This window comes from Phycodurus eques, chromosome 5 (assembly GCF_024500275.1).
Source record: "Phycodurus eques isolate BA_2022a chromosome 5, UOR_Pequ_1.1, whole genome shotgun sequence".
In the NCBI taxonomy this organism is placed as follows: Eukaryota; Metazoa; Chordata; class Actinopteri; order Syngnathiformes; family Syngnathidae; genus Phycodurus; species Phycodurus eques.
In genome coordinates this window covers 21,538,249-21,561,155 of record NC_084529.1, presented here as the reverse complement: position 1 = coordinate 21,561,155, position 22,907 = coordinate 21,538,249, and the positions used below count along the sequence as shown (strand labels likewise).

The 22,907-nt window shown below is 40.8% G+C and overlaps 1 protein-coding gene across 1 annotated transcript in view; it reads left to right on the top strand.

The window, feature by feature from the left end:
* Positions 1-7,756, top strand: part of LOC133403270 (calcium-independent phospholipase A2-gamma-like) — a 29,226-nt gene extending 21,470 nt beyond the window's left edge. The window contains exon 10 of the mRNA XM_061678033.1: positions 5,245-7,756. Within this exon, the coding sequence (XP_061534017.1) occupies positions 5,245-5,522 (278 nt within the window). The 3' untranslated portion in view covers positions 5,523-7,756. The remainder of the gene's footprint in view (positions 1-5,244) is intronic.
* The last annotated feature ends 15,151 nt before the right edge of the window (positions 7,757-22,907 follow it).

Here is a 22,907-nt window from a genome sequence, read left to right as displayed (position 1 = left end):
AAGAAGGAGGTAAAGCTATAAAACTCCATTGTATTATTCACCAACAAGTTCTATGTGCCAAACATCTGAAATATGATCACGTTATGAAACCGGTGATAAAGGCTATTAATTATATTCGCTCCAAAGCCCTGTGCCACCGCCAGTTTCCACAATTTCTACTGGATATTCACGCTGAATACGGAGATGTTGTGTATCACACCGATGTAAAATGGCTCAGTCGGGGGTCTGCACTGCAGCGTTTCTACTCACTCAAAGAGGAAATTGGACAATTCTTGGCAAAAAAGGGACAACCGATGCCAGAACTAACCGATCCTGTTTGGCTGTCTGATTTTGGATTTTTAGTTGACATAACCTGACATCTGAACGCCTTGAACACGAGTCTTCAGGGGCAAAATGCATTGATAAGCCAACTGTATTCACATATTAAAGCCTTTCAGACCAAGGTGCTACTTTTCCAAACCCACCGCAGCCCAATACCACACATTTCCAATCTCTGCAAGAAATAATGACCTGTTTTCCAGCGTACAATATCAGTGCGCAAATGAGGAGGTATGCCGCAAACATCTCATCTCTGACTGAGGAGTTTCAACAGCGTTTCAGGGATTTTGCAACTATTGAAAAGGAGATCACTCTTTTTTTCTTCTCCTGTTTCCGTGGATCTCAGTGACGTTCCAGCCCACCTGCAGTTGGAGCTCATTGAGCTGCAGTGTGACACGGAGCGTCGCAGCCGGTACCAACAACTCCCTCTTGTCAACTTTTACCAGCAGCTGGATAAAGACCGGTTTCAAGAGATTCGTACATTTGCTAAGAAAATGTTGAGCTTGTTTGGCTCGACATATTTGTGCGAGAAGACATTCTCAGTCATGAACATGAATAAGAACCGCGTGAGGACAAGACTAAGTGACTCCCACCTGCGTGACGTCTTGGGCGTTAAAACCATCACTTTTGAGCCAGACCTGCCCCATTTACTACAGTCGAGATCTCAGTATCGCCCTTCACATTAATGCAAACATGTTGTTTGTTGATTCTGATAAATAAAGTTTGAGTCAAATTTCATAAAAATACTTTATTTTGCATTTAATTAATTTTTATTTTAACCTTCATTTATCCAGGTCAGGCAGTTTTCAGATCTACCTAGCAGCAGACAGCATAGTAAAACAAAGTAAAATACAAATAAATACAAAAAAGTATTCCCCCCGTCGGTAGCATGTAAAATTCATGCTGGCCCGTATGACAGTTTTTACGTCAATGTGCCCCCTGAGCCAAAAAGTTTGGGCACCCCTGGCTTAAGGGCATTTCCATTAATTTTAATGGGGAACGATGATTTGAGTGTTCTGAGTTGTGAGCATGGTCATGAGACAATTTAAACTCATATTTCACGGCACCACTGTATACTTTAAAAAAACATTGCAATAGACAAAGTACTGTAGATACATTTCTGCAACATGGGGGGTTTTCTGCGACTTTCCACAAAAATATCTGAGTGTAGTTACATGCTGTAGCTGCAAATATGTCAGACTGATATGAATCATTTCAGTTTCCGCAAAGGTTTGAGAGACGCTTCACTAACATCCTGTGTAAAGAAGGCAAACCACCCATATGTTTAATCTTTTTGTTTCATTATAGACATTTGGCATAGCAAGTGGTCCTCCTGAGCTCAGTCAGGCATTCCAGTGTATCATGCGCTGTCATGACAAATCAAGCTTATTTGGAAGGCTACAATTTGTCCACTGATTTTGCCTCAAAATCAATAAACATGATCCTGTAGCACATCTCATAATGCAAGATGCAAGAATAATGCACTGCCTACATCAAAGTAAAAATCCAGTCAGCTCATCCTGTCCTTCCACATGGCACCGTAACGCCCCTTTTTTTTTTTTTTTTGTCTGCATTTTTTTTTTTTTTTTGGCACATTTGGGTCAAAATCAATCCCAATTTTGAAAAAAAATAAGGCTGTCACAGCTAGCCGTGAAGCAGAACCAATCCTTTGAGCTGCAGGAAACTGAAGGAATGACTATATGTGGTGCATAGACTACCTAACAGCCTGCATGCCTGTCAGGTCTGGTGAAGCATATTAAGATTGTGTCTATTTCATGAAATTAACTGTTGGACATGGTTTATTTTGTCAAATTTTTCGATGCCACCAATGTCAAACGCCCCTATGACTTTGCTCCTGTTGTGTCCTACTTCGACCTGCCTTGCCCCAATGTCCCACTCCTCTTTATCACGTCTGGACACAGACAACTCTGCTGTGCCTAAATTTGGCTCCGGCTCCACTGTTGTCTGTGCGTGACCTAGATGATACTACTCTATACTTGGTCCTCACATATTTGGGATTAAGGTCTCTCCCCAGCTCAGCTTTATTGTGAAAACAGCGGATTACTATTTGTTTATTACAGCTTTCTTCCCTGTCGCGGTGTTCACAAGCCTGCCACTTGGTGTTGGACTGATCTTATAGTGTTTTGATGGAAACAAGGCCCTCGGGATGACGCGCCAACAAACGCGTAGTGGCCAAAATGTCACAGTTGAACTCCCTGAAAAGGACTGATTTAGAACTGTCAGTTTCACTGGCAAACAGAACAATCTGTTGAAATTAAGTTTGGGTGGCAAAGTCCAAAACTAGTTGCATTTAACTTTTAACTAGACATTTGGCTTTACATACATTCACTACCGTCTTTCAAAATCAAGAGTTGTTCATTCGTCCTCCAAGATTTATGTCTGACAGAGCATTAACAAACATGTACATTCCATCTCAGCTACTGTTTTTTCATAATAAATAATGTTCTTTGATGTGGATAAAGGGTCAAGTTAGCAGGTGTAAACGCTCCAATCAGTGTGCAACGTTTCTCATCCACTCTCGTGCAATTCTTATTCTGAACGACTCTGACTCCAAACTACCAGGAAGTCTTGTTCTCAAGTAAGAATGAGGGTCCTGTTGATTTTGAATGATATGCAATCCAAGGTTTGTGCGTATTTTCACTGCATTATTTCTCGTCCACTCTATAGCAGCCGTAGTTCTGAATGAGTCTTCGCAGAGAGAGTTTTAAGATCTATAAAAATCGTGAATAGTATTCCACTGATAAGTGTTTATTTGGACTTGACCATCTTTTTGTTGAGAAGCTCACCAAATCAAAAGCGTTCTTGCTTTGATATTTTACAACCATTTCTGAAAGATTAACAACCCCCACCACCTTCAGATACTTATCCTTCAATATTGATAGGGTTCTGTCTTTGAGACAAAACAATAACTCGGAAGATCAGTTAAGAATAGACTTATTGTCTTCCAAGTCAATCAATAAAAATACTTCAAAATAGTTAATTACAGGCAGAGTAAACAAATGCAAAATCATATGAATGTTATGAAAATGTTTTTTGTTACACACTTTCAAAGGCCATTAGTTTAAACAGAACTTTTGAACCGTTTTGGGGGAAACATAGTTTATGTATTTTCCCTGCTCTTTTTGGGAATTTTTCATCTAGTTGTTTTCTTAAAAGTTTGGTAGCTTAACATAGCCCAAGCAGACAGTTTGACTATTCATTGCCATTTATTCTGCAACGTGTAGAGCTGCTACAGCATACACGCGTGCTACAGTATATCATATCACGTTGTGTTAAACATAAATAAAAACAGAATACAATGATTTGCAAATCATGTTCAACCTATATTTAATTGAATACATTACAAACACAAGATATTTAATGTTAAAACTAATAAACTTTATTGTTTTTAGCGAATAATCATTAACTTTGAATTTTATGGCTGCAACACGTTCCAAAAAAGCTGGGAGAGGGTCATGTTTACCACTGTGTTACATCCCCTTTTTTTTTTTTTTTTTTTTTTTAAAACAACATTCATTAAATGTTTGGGAACTGAGGACACTAATTTTTGAAGCTTTGTAGGTGGAATTCTTTCCCATTCTTGCTTGATGTATAGCTTCAGCTGTTCAACAGTCCGGTGTCTCCGTTGTCGTATTTTACGCTTCATAATGCGCCACACATTTTCAATGGGAGACAGGCGTCGACTGCAGGCAGGCCAGTCTAGTACCCGCACTCTTTTACTACGAAGCCACGCTGTTGTAACACATGCAGAATGTGGTTTGGCATTGTCTTGCTGAAATAAGCAGGGGCGTCCATGAAAAAGACGTTGCTTGGATGGCAGCATATGTTTCCCCAAAACCTGTATGTACCTTTCAGCATTAATGGTGCCTTCACAGATGTGTAAGTTACCCATGCCATTGGCACTAACACAGCCCCATACCATCACAGATGCTGGCTTTTAAACTTTGCGTCAGGATGGTTCTTTTCTAAAAACAATTTGAAATGTGGACTCGTTGGACCAAAGTACACTTTTCCACTTCGGTTAGGGTTAGGAGCATATGAAAATGGCCACGTGGGGGTGCTGTGGACCACTTTACCCTCAGCTTCTGTGTTATTTTGCAGTATCTTGAAGCTTCTCATTTATCCTCCAGATTGGCCTTTAATCACCAACACAAGCTTCCACTAGTTCCAAATATCCATCTGGCCCACAGCTGCTCTCGTTTTGCAGCTACGACTAATGTAGCAAAGTCCTGTGGTAAAAGTCCTGTGGTATAATTGTTCTGTGGTATAATGGTGGATGTATTCGTATTGAGATTTTTTCAGTATGGTGTATATCGAGTTCCCGCACCTAACATATTAGGTAAGACGTGAAGTGTAACGGCCTTGCGCTCTGGCTTACATGTCTACTAGGTAAACAAACACAGTGCAGCTCAGCCTCTGGCATATAGACATAATAGGTGGCAATATGTGTTGATCAGTGCGTCAAATTTATTAACTCATTTGAAACGATGAATATAAGCATAGCATAAAAAACTAGATGATCATTTTACAGCATAAATAATTCACACTGTTCAAACTATTACTGTTGCACTTGCATGCATCACAACTATTGACCTCATACCTATCATTACTATACAATGTATAGTTTGAAATTGTTTCCACTGCTAGTGATGGTTAGGTTGAGATATCATCTCTTGAATTTAGGAAAAATTGCATTTTTCCTAAAAAGGAACTATTTATTGTATTCTGTTATATGCATTATTTTGTTTATTTGAGAATGTTTCATGTATAGGAGACTTTACGTGCTCACAGTTTGCTGTTTCTTTTATTGAAAATATTTTACACCTCAAACTAGAAGAGAGAGCCACTAATTGAGCAAAATTAGTATTACAGGCTATGAGTAATCGTGATTCCTTGGCTCTCCAGAGGTCCATGCCATGTTGGACGGCTTCCTGCCCGCCGACACATACTTCCGCTTCAACCCGTACGTGAGCGAGGACATCTCCATCGACGACAACCGCCAGGACAAGCTAAACCTGCTGCAGGCCGAGGGCTTCCGCTACCTGGAAAGGAACGAGGAAAAGCTGCGGAAGGTGGCTCGCATCCTCACCCGAGAGAAGGGCTCCGCGCAGAGGTTGGCAGAGTGGGTCAGGACCAGGGCCGACATGTATAACTCTTTGTCCTTGAACTCCTTTAAGATTTAGGCACAGCAAAAAACAACAACAACTACACTTTTTACCTCACACATGGAGACTTTTGTTCTTTATTCTATGATACTTGGAACCTCATGTTTTGTTAATAATGTCTTCGGGCAGGGGTGTCAAACTAATTTTTGCTGCGGGCCACATCGTAGTTATGGCTTTCCTCGGAGGGCCGTCATGACTGCGAACACATACAGTAAATGTAAAATTGCCTCATGTTATTACATATACACACGCACAAAAAATAAAATCCATAAATAGCTATAGTTGAAATCAGAAGCCAGTAAAAAGTTGTGAATTCAGTTTATTTTGAAATGCGGATTGGTAACAAAAATGTTTGCAATCAACGTTATTAAAAGTGAAGATGATTTGCAATGTTGTTATTTTAGCAAGAAACATGAAGTCGACGCTCTTGATTTGCTTTCCCGGGCCACAAAAATTGATGTAGCGGGCCTGATGTGGCCCCCGGGCGGGGAGTTTGACACCTGTGTCTTAGGGTCACAGAATCACACACCACATCTCATAGGGCAGCATGCCTGCATGAGTATCTATTTTTATTGGATCTGTGGTTTATTTTTGTTTGAATTGGTGCTGTTAAACAGGACAGGACTAATTCAAACAAGTGGGAACTTTTCCCTCCTTTAAAATGTGAAGTTTCCAGATTGTTTTACCTTCTGTGAACACTTTTTTGTAACTATTTGCTGGCTGATATAAAGAGTGCTACTTTTAGGCGGGGTACACAGTTGTTTTGTTTAGTTTTTTTAATATTAACTGATTATTTTTTAAATTCAAGAGGCATCTGACAATTGGGCATTTGCTGACTTTGATCGGAAGAGGGAAGTCTGGGTCAAAATCGGCCCAGTTATCGGTATGTGTGTACGCCACTTAAGACAACGCTGTAAATAAATTATAAAGGTCAAACTGAAAATGTAAAGAAAATAGGTCAAACCAATGATTAATTTTGGCAACTAATGCAAGCGATATTACTCTAATTTTGCACAAAATGCAGCTAATGGGCAATTGAAGTCGTTGACAATGAACTACTAATGATGTCCGCCCCCCTGAGAAGTGTGTAAGTATGGTCTACTATCTATTTCAAGCACTAGCAACAGTAAAGATTTGACTTTGCATGTAACCCCACTTGTATACATAGCCACAGTGGACCTCACAGATATTACTTTTACAAATTGTTTTAGCCAGTCAGCTGTTTTAGCATTGCGTTTGTTTGCCTGAATGCACGACACTGGCACTTCTGTCCTCACATCCATTTTGAGTGTCCTGACTCACACAGGTACTGTATCGTTGATGCGCCAACGAATCCTCAAAGACCAGTCATGAGATGGATGCACAGGTACTTATCTACAACAACATACAATAACAATTCCACAGTCTATGTATGTAATTAAGACTCATCACCGCCGCATTCTGCCCCTTAATTATATGATTACGAAAAGCTGCTGTTGCACAACATCTTCTCAGGAAGATGACGGGTACACTTTATCAGTGTTAAATGATGCTCTACCTGATGCTTAATGACTCTGGGTGACATTTGGGCTGATAAACATCATCTACACAGTATTCCCAAAGCGTTTGTGCTTAATGATGATGTATGTCATGGTTCTCCCTCATGAAAATTAGAACAAAAAAATGTAGCGACTTCAATTTAAATGTTAAAACCATGAATCATTAATCATGATTAATGGATTTTTTTTTTAAATTAAACGTTTGTTTTTGTTATTGTTTTATATATATACAGTGGGTACGGAAAGTATTCAGACCCCCTTAAATTTTTCACTTTGTTATATTGCAGCCATTTGCTGAAGTCATTTAAGTTCATTTTTTCCCCTCATTGATGTACACACAGCACCCCATATTGACAGAAAACAAATGGGATTGTTGACATTTTTGCAGATTTATTAAAAAAGAAAAACTGAAATATCACACAGCCATAAGTCTATATATATATATATTTAACTGCGGTGCTGTCCATTTCTTCTGATCATCCTTGAGATGGTGCTATACCTCCATTGGAGTCCAGCTGTGTTTGATTATATTGATTGGACTTAATTAGGAGATTGGACTGTCAGGAGATGGGAGAAAGTTCGAGAAAGTCAACCATCACTGCAGCCCGCCACCAGTCGGGGCTTTATGCCAGAGTGGCCCGACGGAAGCCTCTCCTCAGTGCAAGACACATGGAAGCCCACATGGAGTTTGCTAAAAAAAAAAAAAAAATCACCTGAAGGACTCCAAGATGGTGAGAAATAAATAATAGATAAGATAAGACCAAGATAGAACTTTTTGGCCTTAATTCTAAGCGGTATGTGTGGAGAAAACAAGGCACTGCTCATCACCTGCCCAATACAGTTCCGACATCATGCTGGGGGGGTGTTGTTCAGCTGTAGGGACAAGACGACTGGTTGCAATCGAAGGAATGATGAATGCGGCCAAGTACATTGACAAAAAGAACAAAAACCTTCTCCAGAGTGCTCAGGACCTCAGACTGGGCCAAAGGTTCACCTTCCAACAAGACTATGACCCTCAGCACAGAAGTAAAATAATGGAGTGGCTTCAGAACAACTCTGTGACTGTTCTTGAATGGCCCAGCCAGAGCCCTGACTTAAACCCAAGTGAGCATCTCTGGAGAGACCTGAAAAAAGCTGTCCACCAATGTTCACCATCCAACCTGACAGAACTGCAGAGGATCTCCAAATCCAGGTGTGAAAAACCACTTGCATCATTCCCAAAAAGACTCATGGCTGTATTAGCTCAAAAGGGTGCTTCTACTAAATACTGAGCAAAGGGTCTGAATACTTATGGCTGTGTAATATTTAAGTTTTTCTTTTTTAATCTACAAAAATTTCAACAATTCATTTTTTTTTCTGTCAATATGGGGTGCTGTGGGGAGAAAAAATGACTTAAAGGAATTTAGCAAATGGCTGCAATATAATGGAGTGAAAATTTTAAGAGTGTCTGAATACTTTCCGTACCCACTGTGTGTCTGTGTGTATGTGTATATATCTATATCTATATATATATATATATATATATATATATATATATATATATATATATTTCAGAATGAATGAATAAAATATGTAATTGTGAATGAAGAAAATGAATTAAATCTGCTAAAATGTCATTTAGAAATGAATTTGTCAAATTATTTCAGGGTTTTATTTTATCATAGTAAAATTGTGACAAAATGGAAACATGTCTTTATGTAAATCTGACCCACAATGCATTGCAGTTTCAACATAAACTGCCACATTGATTTTTTTTCAACTATTAAAAAACAAAAAGTGATGTGATTTGATTACTACATTTTTAACGCATCACATTCGAACATTTTCCATGAGGTAATAACAAGTGTTCCTGTGTGAACAGTGTGGTGACGCTTCAACTTACAAACGCAAAAGTTACAAACAACTTATTGAAAATGGGACATAAACCTGACAAATTACCTTTATATGTGTATCTCAAACGTGGATGCTCCATTTGTGATTCCTCTGCATCTAGTAAATTAAGTGGTGTGTGTGTGTGTGTGTTTGCCCCCCATGCGTGTTAACATAGTTAACAACCAATAACGGCTGCTACCACTCAATAGAAAAAAACACTCTAATGTAATTACACAGCAGCCTGGAAGAGGAAATGATTCCACTTCGGATGTAAACATCTTAACACATGAACTCGATTCTTCCCCCCGGCTGGAATCGCATCTCTAATTAGAATTTTCTTTTGCACCTTGGCCACAGACATTCAAACAAAATGCGTAAGCATTGTGTTGCCTCATTTTGTTATCATCTTAACCACCGTAAGCGACCGCCTCTCAATTACGCCTCAAACTGCAGCAAAGAAAGCCAGCTCATTAGCACTTAATTAGTTTTGCGACTGATACCAAAGGAAGATATGATATTAGTTTCATTTCCAAAACGAGTGGTGCACTTGATAAGGGCCATTGTCCCGAAATGCCCTATATGTTTGTTGTGTTTACAACCTTATGCTACAGGCTACTTCTTGGCTCATGGAGGTGAGGTGTAGTCAACTCCCTCTCACGGTTTTTCTCAATTTACAGCAATTCTTGGGTCCTAAACCCCACGAACAGTGAAAACTGAGTAATTGACCCACCAGCCTAAAACACCTTAAAATGTTTGCTGAATCTAAATATCACATTCCATTCCTTTCAACTTTCTGAACTATGGCCACATTTTTGTTTAGCTGTTTAGGTATTTTCACTTTAGAGGTTCAAATAAACGGAGGTTCATGAGCTGAACTTAGCTGCTCCAGATGATATACTGGATGTGGCATTTGTGTGCAGTTAAATTGCATTTGTTTTTATAGTATAGATGATTTCTATAATTGTGACATGATAGTGCTGGTATTAAGAGATGGTGCAGGTGTACCAAATGGTGTGACCTAATGTGTATGTTTTTCCGGTATTATAATAATAATTATTTTTTTTAGACAGGGTAGTAATTTAATTGATGAAACAATTGTTCTGTTACCTTTGGGATTAAAGATACACTATATCCATTAACGTGCATTAAAAACCCAACTGTAGGCTTTTAAATTTTTTTAAATCTTTTTTTTAATCTTTTTTTTTTTTTTTTTTTTTAAATCCTCAAACACGCCCAGATGTTGTCCATCTGTTATCATTGGGGTTAAAGAAAAATAATAATAATAAGGGTCCGAACAGGGCAGCGCGCGCGCCAGGAAGGCGAGCTGCGCGCCCCCGCGAGTTTGTGTGCGTGTGTGTGCGTGTAGCGGGAGAGAGAGGGAGAAAGAGAGAGAGGAATCTGTGTAAAGACGAGTGCAGGCGGCGAGCGGGACTCCATCCGGAGACGAGGAGGTGGATGAGAAAGCATCGTTTCGTGTGGACACTCCCACGCGTGGACCAGTGAAGGCAAGGTAAACCAGCTGATTTGCACTCTTCATCCTGTGTCCGCGTTATAGTATTATTATTTTTTGGGGGGGGGGGGGGGACCACGTGCAAGCCATTTGCTGTCAAGAGTTTGCACGAGAGAGTGAGGCAGCTTCTGCTAAAGCAACCAAATGACGTGAAGCATCCATATTTGCATGTTTTATTGTAATTGCATATTTATTTGAAAAGCAAATAACTATGTTTTTGGCGTGCTTAGCATTCTGCACTGTTTACATTGTGTGCTGTTGGAAGGAATTGGATGGATGGATAGACAATTCATGATTATGCTCAGTTTTGATGAATGTGGCTTGCAGTGATGTGCAACTGTGCTGCCTCATATTGAACACTGCTGTTCCTAATATTGTGCTACTCTACAACCCAGATGAGTAAAAAGTGTTACAAATGACAACCACTGTGTATACGCAACCACTGCGACACTAGAGATCATCAGGTGTGCCATGTGAAACCAGCCAATTTGACTTCAATAGTCTGAACATTTTTTTTCATCTACTATAGACAATGTAGCTCTGTTTGTCTATCGATGCCAGTGACGTATAGTGACAGGCAGAACAGTTAAATGCGCTTCCACTAGATGGCAGAGGGTACAATTAACCAGGATAATAGCTTTGTGTGCGTACAAACATACCCGCATTTCAAGTACAGTAAATTGAGACGAGATCGTCATTATTTATCATTGTTATGCCATTTTTTTCGGTGTGGTGCCGTGAGATTTTCCCAGTGTAAAATATGTGCCTTGGCTGAATAAAGGTTAACAAACACTGGCACACCCTCCAAATGTAACGATATAGGGCATAAACAGCAAAATAATCAAATAAATACACAGTGATGTAATGCTGGGTAGCACAGTTAGCTAGTGGCTAGCACGTCTGCCTCACAGGTTCGGGGTTCGAATCTCGGCTCGAGTCTTCCTGCATGGAGTTTTCAGCTTCTTGCCCCTTTCTCTGGGTACTCCGGCTTCGTCCGGCATCCCAAAAACCTGCGTGTTGGGTCCACAGAAGACTAAATAGTCCATATTTGTGAATGGCCCAAAGTCAGCTGAGTTAGCCTCCAGCTCACTGCTAAAGAGGAAGAGTTCAATAGATGCTATAATGCTATGCTATGATGCTAAATGATATTATGAAGGTCGTCGGTGAAGTGTCTCTTTGAGTTTGCGAAACCGCTAAGGGCCCATAATGGGAAGCCTACTGTTTTTGTTTTTAGCATTAGCATTAGAGTTGCTTGCCTCCTTGAATTGTTTTGCGAGTCGGCGACAAGTTTGAAAACGTAGGCTGTAGACAGCGAGAAGATGCCAGAATGTTCTGTGTGATGAGCACTGCGGTCTACATCTATTGAACACTGTGAGTTGAAGTTTTTGTCAGTGGTAATGGTAGACATTTTGTCTCTTTGTGGCTTCAATGGTGTCCATCTATGACAGGAATGTAAAACATAAATGTACATTGGGCCAAAATAAATTAAAAAATAAAAAAAAAAACCTGGGACAAAGTCGCTATATTTTTTGGAAAATTGACTGCAATTGTGCATGTTTTCACTTCTTTCCAGATATGTAATGTTAAACCTTTACCGATGAAACCAACCTTAAGTTTTGTTTAATTAAACACCAAATCTGGAGCAAGCAAACTTTAAAATTATAAAATCATGATTTTTTTTTTTTTAAATTTAAAAATGTAATTCAAATTTTTTAAATAAGACACATCAGTGGTATTTTTTCCCTTTGTAAATAATAAAATATATTATTCTGTGTCCCTCCATCTTTATCCTTTTGAGTTCTTTTTTAATGGAAATATTAAAAAAATATTAATATTAAAAAATATTAAAAATATAAGAACGTCCCTCAATGAAAATCCAACCTTTGAACGTTCTAGAGTTTGGAGTACAAAAAGTGCGTAATGAAAACATTAATCCAAGCTATGTTTTATTCTTTTATTCTTTACAGCCATGTTGGCGCCGCAAGACAAACAGGTCTGTCCTTTTACATTAGTGAACAGATCGTCTGCATCTTCTCACATTTCTTGAAAGCTCATCTTTTGTTTGGCCATTTTTGGGAAGGGGACTGGTCACATGTTTGCTACGAATGACTGCAACAAAAAAGGAAGGAGGCTCTTGCCGGTGTCGACCGACACGCCAACACGCTAGCAAAGCATTCTGGGATTTGTAGTATTGGTGGTGCATACACTTTATAATCATACTAATACACATTTGATATGCTCTCTCATGGCCAAATAGTATAATCACACCACGGGCTGGATTAGGCCCGTGGGCCTGAGTTTCGCATATATGATCTGTAGCATCGTGTATGGCACATGGGGTATCGATCCTTGGTATCAATAGATGGTATCTGCCTATGGTATCAATGTTTTCTATCCATGTCTCAAAGTTATGGATCTGTGGTCTAGATTGTATCCATCTCTGCTATCTGTTGGATCAATTGTATTGATGTGTGATATCAGTGGTATCCATCCATGTTATCTATGGTATCAATAAATAGTGTCGATTCTATTGAGTATCAATGGTACCGATGAATGATATCATTCTCTTAATGATATCTCTATCTCCATGTACAGTTCTTGTTTCTTATAAGAAGGTGCAGTTGTAGTGAATAAAGTACGTGTGTTTGGTATATTTAGGCAGACATTGACGGTTGACAGTTGTTTTTTGGCCCGTTGTCGACGGAAAAGCCTCACACACAAATCCCTAAGCTGATTTTCTCGTCCACATTTTTAATTCCCCCTCATGTTCATATCACCACTCGTGACAGCGGCTTGTTTGCGCCGTTTGTTTGCCTCTCAGTCTGATGAAAGGCACTCGCCTCTGCCACCCCCCTCGCCCTCCCCCCTGGAGGTTCACCAACAACACCCCGTTCCGTGTGTTCCCCGTCGCAAAACAACTGCGCATTCCCACCCCCCTAAAATCCCCCCCCTCCTTCCTCCCCTTCTTCATCCCTCTGTCTGGTTAAAGCTTCAGTCAAAGGGGGTCCTCACTATCATACTCCTCCTCCTCCTCCTCCTCCTCCACCTCCTTTCCCCCCGCCGGCTTCTACGCCATGTTCCCGCCCATCCTCAGACACTCTCACTCACTCACTCACACACACACACACACACACAGACACACACACATACAGTTAAGCTGCACACTTTCGCTCCTTGCTCAAATAGACACATTAATGCCAATGCTAATGACCCCCTGTCTTCATTGTTCCTCCTGCTCCCTCAACGCACTGACACACTTTCGAGTAATGTTTATGCACCCCAAGCAGACTACCGTTAATCTGTGTAAGAAAATAACGACATGCCCGTTACTATGGGGACCTCATTTCTAGGTGAACGTAAAAACAGACACACTTGTATTTGTATTATTATTATTTTTTTTGATGGGTTTTCATCAGTGTTGGGAAGAAGCAAAGTACAAATACTTTGTTACTGTACTTAAGTAGGTTTTAAATCGGGTATTATATACAGTGGTTCCTTGAAATACGAGTTTAATTTGTTCCTTGACCACGCTTGTAACTCAAAACACTCATATCTCAAATCATCTTTCCCCATTGAAATGAATGGAAATGCAATTAATCCATTCCAGCCTCCCCCCCCCAAAATAGTTAGTCCGTGACTATGGTCTTTCCCATTATGTTAGCATTAGCATTAAGCTAGCAGACTGAAGGCTAAGCTACACTATGTGATTGTTTTAAACACAGAACATGTAATGCTCTGAGTTTAATGTTTATTTTGACAGTAAACATCAACTGAGAGTGGCAATAAACAGCTTTAGGCCATTTTTTGGAAAGAATTGTTCACAATTTGCCACACTGCTTGTTATGAACCGAGTTGAGTCACTTCCACCATACAGCACTCGTTGCGCTCACAAGTCAAAGCAAAAACTCGTCCGAACAACGGCTCCTGTATCGAAAAACTCAAGTTGGGTCACTCATAACTCAAGGCATCACTGACTTTTTTCTTGTACTCCATACATTTGAAAAGAATCCGTACTTTCTACTCCTTTGGCAAAATAGGCCTGTTTTTCAACCCGATATTGACACAATGTAAAAAAGATGGAAATAGAGAGAGGTCTGTAAATGTTTCACTGGGTCCCCGATATGATATGTAAAATCGGGACAAGATAGTGGCCTATATCGAGCTGCCATCTTAACTTTCACCCGCAGCAGGAACTGGCACCAGGCAGGGAAGATTTGCATAACCGATGGATTATCACCATACACGGGGGCGGGCATTGTGGATGCACCAGTCGGTCACCCCGCCGGCCTAAAACCAGTACCTGAGGGGGCTGTGGGAAAAGCTTGGGTGTTGGAGGGAAAATGCCATCGATTTCAGTCCGTGGGTTGGCAAAGGCATGCAGTCTGTTATCAAGGCCTTCTGTAAGCCGCTGTCTGTGGCATGGTGACCGCTGCCGACCACGGGCCATGACAAAGTGTCTCACAGAGAAGAGTTCCTCTGTGTCACTGGTGGTGACGTGGAGGACGTCATTGCTGAGAGGAAGTGGTATGCGACCCACAGGCTTGTTATGTGATGATGATGATGACATTGTTTGACCAACGATTTAGTTTGATTAGTCAAAAAGGACCTTTGTGGCAACAGTACATTGAGTACACTGTTTTGGCTTCTTTCCACTGTTAAGGATTTAGTGGGTTATACAAAAAAATATATATCCACTACTCCTTACAAAATAAGGAGTAGATATGGATGTTTTTGCCTTATTTAATACAGGTCTATATGCGCACCATTAGTTACATGAAGCACATCCAAACGGTACTTGTGTTCAGGCCATGTTATCTGTGGCATAATCTCATCAATGGTGGCAATGGCATGAGTGATCTTTTGCTGCAGGTCATTGATGTCCCATATCCCGCAATGTGATTGCAAACTTGGATAACCACTGAGCACATACAACAAATCAGAATAACATATCTCATATATTGTTTTTGTAATACATTTCGAGACTTTGTAGATATTCTGTAGCTCAAGATATAAACATCAATATTATTCCAGTAGTTTGGGTTAGAGCATGTTGATGATGATGACTCCAAAACAATAATGCGTGCATTGTACAATTTACCCTATATGGTGTAACCCCTTTATAGACCAAGTACTTTATTATTGGTCGCTTCATCTTCACCGACTTGTTGATGGGTGCACTAGTCCTGAATGGACACAATCTAGAGCAGCCGAGTGCCGTTCTGCCATGTCGGGGCTAAATCTCCAGGGACTGATGAGGAGACCCTTTCGGATCAATTAGTGTCACCAGTGGTCCGGGCGTACCTTTCTAGTGGTCCAGTCACGCACAGCGCACTGTCATCGCCTGGACCCTCACAGCCAGTTTGGGACTGATAAGCGCCTCATTAGAGGAGCACAGAGGGAAGAGAAGCCCCCTTAAATCCAACCCCCCTTCTTCACGGCTGCCTGAACACTGGCTCTGGTTGTAGTTTGGACAAATCTATGCAGGGAGTGGATGAGTACATGCAAAGAAGGAGGACCTGCATGTTCATCTCATACACAGTGTGAATAAGGACCTCAAATGGTTGCAAGCTGGTGTGCGCAATTAGCGTTTCACACTCAGTTAGGCATCAGGTCTAACGGGAATTGACACGTCGCTGCGATTCTGCCTCCGCACAGCTGCAACTGTTGATGTTTACATGCTCCAGCCACGTTAGATTATCAGAAGAAGATTGTGACAGGTGACTCATAAACACTGATTTGAGGTGATTTTTTTCAGAGCTAAAAGAATCTGCAGTTGCTGGGCATGCCCTCTTTTGAAATAACAGTGACACTTGAATCTGGCTGAATAACTGCTGATTAGTTCGTTAATTTGCAGAGATTCATAATTGAAAGATTGGAGCCTATCAATAGTTTGGGTGAGTCATTAATCATTATAAAAGTCATTAATCATTAGAAAAGGCCAAAAGTGTGTTGTGGTAATCAAATCCAGCAAAGGCCCGATTCTCATATGCCTATGAAAGATGACCCTGAGGGATTATCCTGTGGTGTGGGATGTGTTAAGAGGGAGTTTTCCTTCGCGGTCTGCCTGGAAAATGGTTTTGCAACCTAAAATAGTTACGACATATCTGTTAGCCTAGCTTCTTGTATTTCTTCTACTACTACTACTACTACTACTACTACTACTCTTTCTTCCTCTTTGTATTTTCGGCAGTCTGGATGCTCTGTGGTACCATGCTGCCTCTCACAAGTCAATCTTCATACTACACCAGACATTGTTATGTACAGTATATGGTTTGCTGTGTTGGTCATCTCGAATACTCCACACGATAACAGCAGTAAGCTCAGTTTTTCCTCGACATGTATGGGGGGTCTCACATTAAAAAAATTGGTTAAGATCTTAAAAATCTTTGTGTGCACACTGTTCACCTTTATTGATCCATAATGAAATTACTTTTGATGATTTGGGAAACATTTGTTTGCTACAGCTACATCTCTGCAAAAGTCAGAGTGAATCCAACATAATTGCTTCTCAATCTTAACAGTCAATCACATGAGCCAGTGTATGATTCAACATGAATAAGTAATTCCAGGTGTTGTTGGGTTTGGCTTTGTCGGGTTAGATGGCTACTTGAGATTAGCGCCCTGCTTTTGGACGGTAAGTAATGTTGACATATGGTGTGGTGGTCCTTGGACGACCCCAATCTTCACATCGGTGCCTTTTACACCATGGCAGTTCTCAAGCTCAATCAATGCAGGTTGCCTTGGGAACACTATTATCACCCATGTTGTTATACTCCTTACTGTGGAACAAAGCATTAGTGATACTCTTTTCTGTCCAAACAAATGCATTTGAGTGACGGCAGCTCTCTTTTCAAGTGGAGATAATGGAGTGTGCTGTTGTGGGTTTTACTGTGTCTTTATGACCAGTAGATCTCACCCCAAATCAATCTTGACTTGTAAGACCCTGATACCGACTTTGGGTGTAACCACTATCTGTTTTAACGGAAGTGTGGTTTGTATTGTTTGATCAGGTGTGAACACAATATTCAAAATGGGGTCCAGATTAAGTCAGATGGTCTGAGACTACCTTGTATGGTACCAAATGAACTCTTGCGAGGCTTGGTTCTGGTGAAGATTCAACCTTGAACTGATCACATATAGTGGAAATGGACCATGTTTATCAACCTGTCATCTGCTTCCAACCAGAGGAAGGGAACCTTGAGATGCTTCAGAACCAATGGAAGACTGAGCAAAAGCAAGTATTGGAGTGTTTTTAAGCTTTTAGGGCATGGAGGATGAGGAGGAGGGCTTGCTCGTGTAGGGCTCTTGTTTTCTGTCTATCGCCTGGGTGTCTGTTCTTGCCCCCAGTCTGATAAAGTTCACGGTACAAAGTTGGGCGTACATACTGCTTGCCCATGTTACGTCGGGCTACCCGTGATTCCGGCCAACTCTGGATGGGTAGCAGATGTTGGAGCGGGAGCCCAGCGATGACCTGGAGGCGACTCACTCAAAGGATCACAGCTTCCCTTCTTGTCATGAGCAGGAGCTGGACTGCACTCCACTGGCAGGGGGTACGGTGGCCAAATTTACAGGGAATTTAGACTGAATGCATTCTTAAGCCTTTCTCCTATTTCCATAAATCTTCAGAAAATAAAAATTGTCTGCACATCCCACTCAGTGATGCGGCTCCCTTTTTTGGGTAATGGCTCAGCAACTGTATCCTGCAGCTCTTTTTCTTATTATAACACCGGCCTGCCAAGAAATCCGCCCAAGCTTCCGCACTCTTACAGGCCGGTTTGTAAGCCTACATCCTGTAGAAATGGGAAACATCTCTTTGCGTTGTGAGATAAGGAGCGAGGAGGCGTAGATTAACTAGTCACCTCAGCACACGATGCAACTGGAAAGTGGGAGACACTCATGAATAAAGTTGACATAGAAACACAAAGTGGCTTTGCCATGGTTCAGAAGGCCCGCTGACCTCAAGATCTTATTTAGGCCATGCCTTCTAATGCCATCACCGACTACTCATTCACCACCCCTAGAACCCTCCCACAGCCCATCCGAGGGTAAGACACCATGTTAGCAGCTCAGCAGCCACCACTGAAGGGCCCTTAATCCCAGAGAGATGACATCTTGGCTCGAGATGCCAGTGAAACTAATGGGCTTTTCTTTCCCTCTTTTTCATCCTGTAACACCCCCCTCACCCTACTTACTCGCCAGCCCTCCCCATACACAGCCCCAGGAATCTTGGGAAAAAATCCCCAGGAGGAGACAAAGGAACGGGATGGTAAACAAATCCCGTCTAGATTGGCGATCCGGCCATTGAGCAGAAGAAAAATTGGCACGTCTCGCCAGTTATCAAAAGCACAGCATACAATGACGGCACTGGCTGCGTTGTTTTGTCCGGATATGTTGTGGGGTTTTTTTTGGGTGGGGGGGAATACATAATCTATAAAAGATAATCTTTGTCGAAGCTTCAGGACTATTAGGGGAGATTGGGGTCAGAAAACCATGGAAATCTTACATTTGGTGTTGCTTCCAAACATTCTCATTGTGGTTGTCCAGACACCACATGGAAGTTCTAATGAGGTTAAAATCTCTCCATTTAAAAAAAAATAAAAAATAAAAAAAGATCCATCCATTGTGTATACCCTTTATCTTAATTAGGGTCACGGGTGAGTTAGAGCCTAGCCCAGCAGAAGACGTGCATTACACCCTGGACTGGTCGGCAATCAATCGTTGGGCACGTTTGGACCGATATCATTCACAGTTTCCCACTCATGTTCACATTTTTGGAATGTGGGAGGAAGTCGGAGAGCCTGTAAAAAAAACTGCACAAGCACAAGGAGAATATGCAAAATCCACACAAGAAGATTAGAGCCCAGATTTGAAGCCTGAACCTCAGACATTCCAACCACTCTCCACTATACTGCCCGTTTGATTTATTGATTGTTAATTTTCTGTCAAAGGAAGCCTGATTTGGCTTTATTTTGCAAAAACAAGTGAGAAAAAGATTTTAAACACAAGACTATAAACACATGAAAATAACTAATTGCTGTATTTGTGCGAATGTTTGTATACCAATCACACTCAACAATATAATAATGACAGTAGATTTATCATTTTTGTGTTAACAAGTAGATGTTTAGGATTTGTCATCACATCCTTTTACGTCAACGACATGATTCTTCTCAACTAGCTTGTGAGAGCAACTTTGCCCATGAATATGATTTATGGTGAACCCCCCCGTATGGGGACCACCATAAAAGAGCGTGTGCTCTGTGAGTCTGTGAGCATGTGTGTATGTGTGCATGTGCGTGTGTTTATCAGACCAATTTAGGATCAAATGCAAGCTATGGAAGAGCAATCATCGTAATCTCTTAGAGGTCAGTTTTGCTGCCGGCATCCCTGTCCGAAGCATCTTTAGGAGCTGGGAGAATGTAATTGTCAGAGGGATAATTACTGGCTGGGACTGGACTTTGAAGACGAGGAGGGGTTGGCTGGGTGGAGGATAGATAAATGCCAGCTTGATTTATTAGCATTCCCTTTACCTTTTATTCCACCAAGCAGTACTTTTCGCTTCAGTTCAGTTTCCATTGTAAAAGGTCCCAAGTATCACTTGTCCCACGTTGGAACGTCCTTTCTTTGGGGAACTGGATGCAGTTTTACGCTACGTTCTTCTTGCATAGGGCAGCGCTCTAGGTAGTGGCGGGTGGTTGCCCCACCACTGATGGTGGTCACCATATTAAAAAAATAAATAATAATAATTAAAATATATGTTCATCATAAAAATATTTCAAAATGTGTGCAGGATGAATAGCATCTAGTTAATGATGAGTTAACTATTGTCTTGTTCATCTCCGTTGTCTGATTTTGTGACACATTTCCTGTCTGGGGCGCCCAAATCTTTACCCATTGTCTCTTTTTAAAGGTTTTACATGCGCAGGAGCTCCTCTTCAATGCAGTAGCACTGTGGGACCGGGCTTCAGATGTATTTATTATCTTTTATTTAATTTTTTTTGCGTCACACCCTCGCCCCATGTCAGCAATTGGCTTCTTAGCTTCTGATCGGGACACTCCTTCATCACACACCCCTCAAAAGTCAGTTAGCCTAGCTGTTGGTACTACGCGCCTCTTAAATGTATATATAAAGGTAAATACATACCCCCTCGGAGTAAACTCCACCAGCCGCCACTGGCTCATTATGGCAAGAATAACATCACACCACAACAATTAGTGGATACAGGGCAGTCATCGGTTTACGACGGACTTCTGTTCCGACAGCTGCGACGTAAGCCGAATCAAGTCAGAAGATGCCCCATGTCTATCCCTAACCCACGCTAATACAAGGGTTAAGTCATTTTCATTCAATAAATATTTGTGTGAAAACACTTCTCGGCCATAAATATGTAACGATTATATGAAAAACATGAAGTACGGTGCTGCGCAAAATGTAGTGATGGCTGGACACCATTGAGACTCTGTTTTTTTTTTTTTTTTTATATGTTAGTACATTTTTAGTGACAAGAACCACACTGCTAATCGTCTTTCTAGACCTCTCCGCAAGCAGAAAGAGGCGTTTTCATGTTTTTAACATTTTTTTGCCACACAATCCCACCTTTGTCAGATTGGCTTCCGATGGTGAATGGTGTCTCTTACATTGGTTTTGTGCTGGCAGACTTTCAAAAGACTGCCCATGTGAAGTCGACCCAATGCCTGGGACTTCAAGGTTGGCTGGTTCTGGGGCGTCCCGGGGCAAAAGGCACAATGACCGCATCTCATCATTGAGCGCACTCGGAACTCAAAGGGGTTACGGCGAGACGGACAACGCCTCCACAGGCTCTTGTGTGGAGGAAGAAATGGGATATTTTTACTCACTGGCCATTTGTAATGTGTTACTGAGGTGGTCTCTTCTCCACAACTACTGGTTGAGATGTCTCAATTGTAGTTGAAATGTCAACATGTGGCGACGTCAAGGGGCACTTTTTTTAGATGTTTAGCCTTTCATGAAAAATACTGAACGAGTTTCTTGATGTCCTAAGCACAGTAGTTGCATAGTTCTTAATGCACATGGAAGGCTTTTTAGATGATTATTAAAAAGTGCTACTGCAGTAAAAATGTCAATATTCCATGATGAAGCGACGCCAGGGTTTCACAATGCGTATGGATTTATTTGTACTGTGGGCTTTAAATAGCTGAGTGGTCTTTTAGTGATGATACTCTGCTCTCCTCTACTGACTTAGCTGCAAGCTTTACTTTGGATGAATTCCTTTTCTTCCATTTCCATTTAAAAGTGTATAAGAACAATACGTTCGGATTTCGTTCTCTCTCCGTGTCACTGCCAAAGTATTTGCGAGTGACCTCCACAATGATGGCAACTCTAAAAGTAGATCAGTTGTAAACGGTGCATAGACTAAAGACTACAAGTGCAAACACTTCATAAAGAGCTATTAAATCGTAAATAGACGCAAGTGTAAGGAAGATGCACATGGCCGGTTGTAACTAGCCGATTATTTACAACATTTGCAAGTGTTTTTGCAGTTTGAAGACACATTGGCGAAAAGACTTAAATAGGCACCCAATGGAAAAACTATTAAAAACATGAGCAGATGCTGCCAAATGATGTTAGCTTCCTTTTTACTGGAAGCAATTCTACTGACTCAAGTGAGAACTATTTTGACTTCTTTCGAAACCAGAATAGTAAAACAAAATTGGAAATCAATCCAGTCAAAATGTTAATGAATACTTGTGAAACCGCACCTCTTAGTGAGTTTGCACCGTGTAACAAAGATGACTGCTGCAAAAAGCATTGGTCATTAAGCCCGTAAAGGATTCTGGAGAAAGGATGGTGAAATGCTTCCCTTTCAGAGCTGCTTTTTCCAGCTGACAGTGCAATTGTCATGTTGCTGCCAGCAGTTGTTTCTTCTAAAATGGTCCGTCTAATGAGAACGTCTCTTGTGCTTGTGCAATCGATGCAATTACAAATGTCTTTTTTCCTCAGATATTTTACTCCAAAAACTACCAAGGACATTTTTTTCTTTATACGCTCTGATACAGCCTTTAGGCAAACTATTAGCATTCATTATATCCATATACAAGTTTCTTATTTCCTACATAGCCTTTAAACATAGTCTTTGCTTGCTGATTTGTGTCTAATCAGACCACAGACACGCAAACACCAAAGGCATAAAAAGGTGACCAAAAAACAAATAAAAACTGGGGGGATTCTTTTTTATTTTAACATAAATTAAACAATCTGCAAGACTCTTAAAGAGTACAATAAGGCAAAAAAAAATTTTTTTTGGCTGATCTGAAAATGTTTCTTAAACATAAGAGTAGCAATAGAGGATGTCCGCTCCAAAGGTGTGTAGAGTAGCCAAACATTGTCCTCAAGTAAGAGTACCGTTACTTGACAATGATGTGACTCAAGTAAAAGTAAATAGAAGTCCTCCCAAAAAATTACTTGAGTAAGAGTAAAAAGTACGCAGTGAAATTATTACTTAA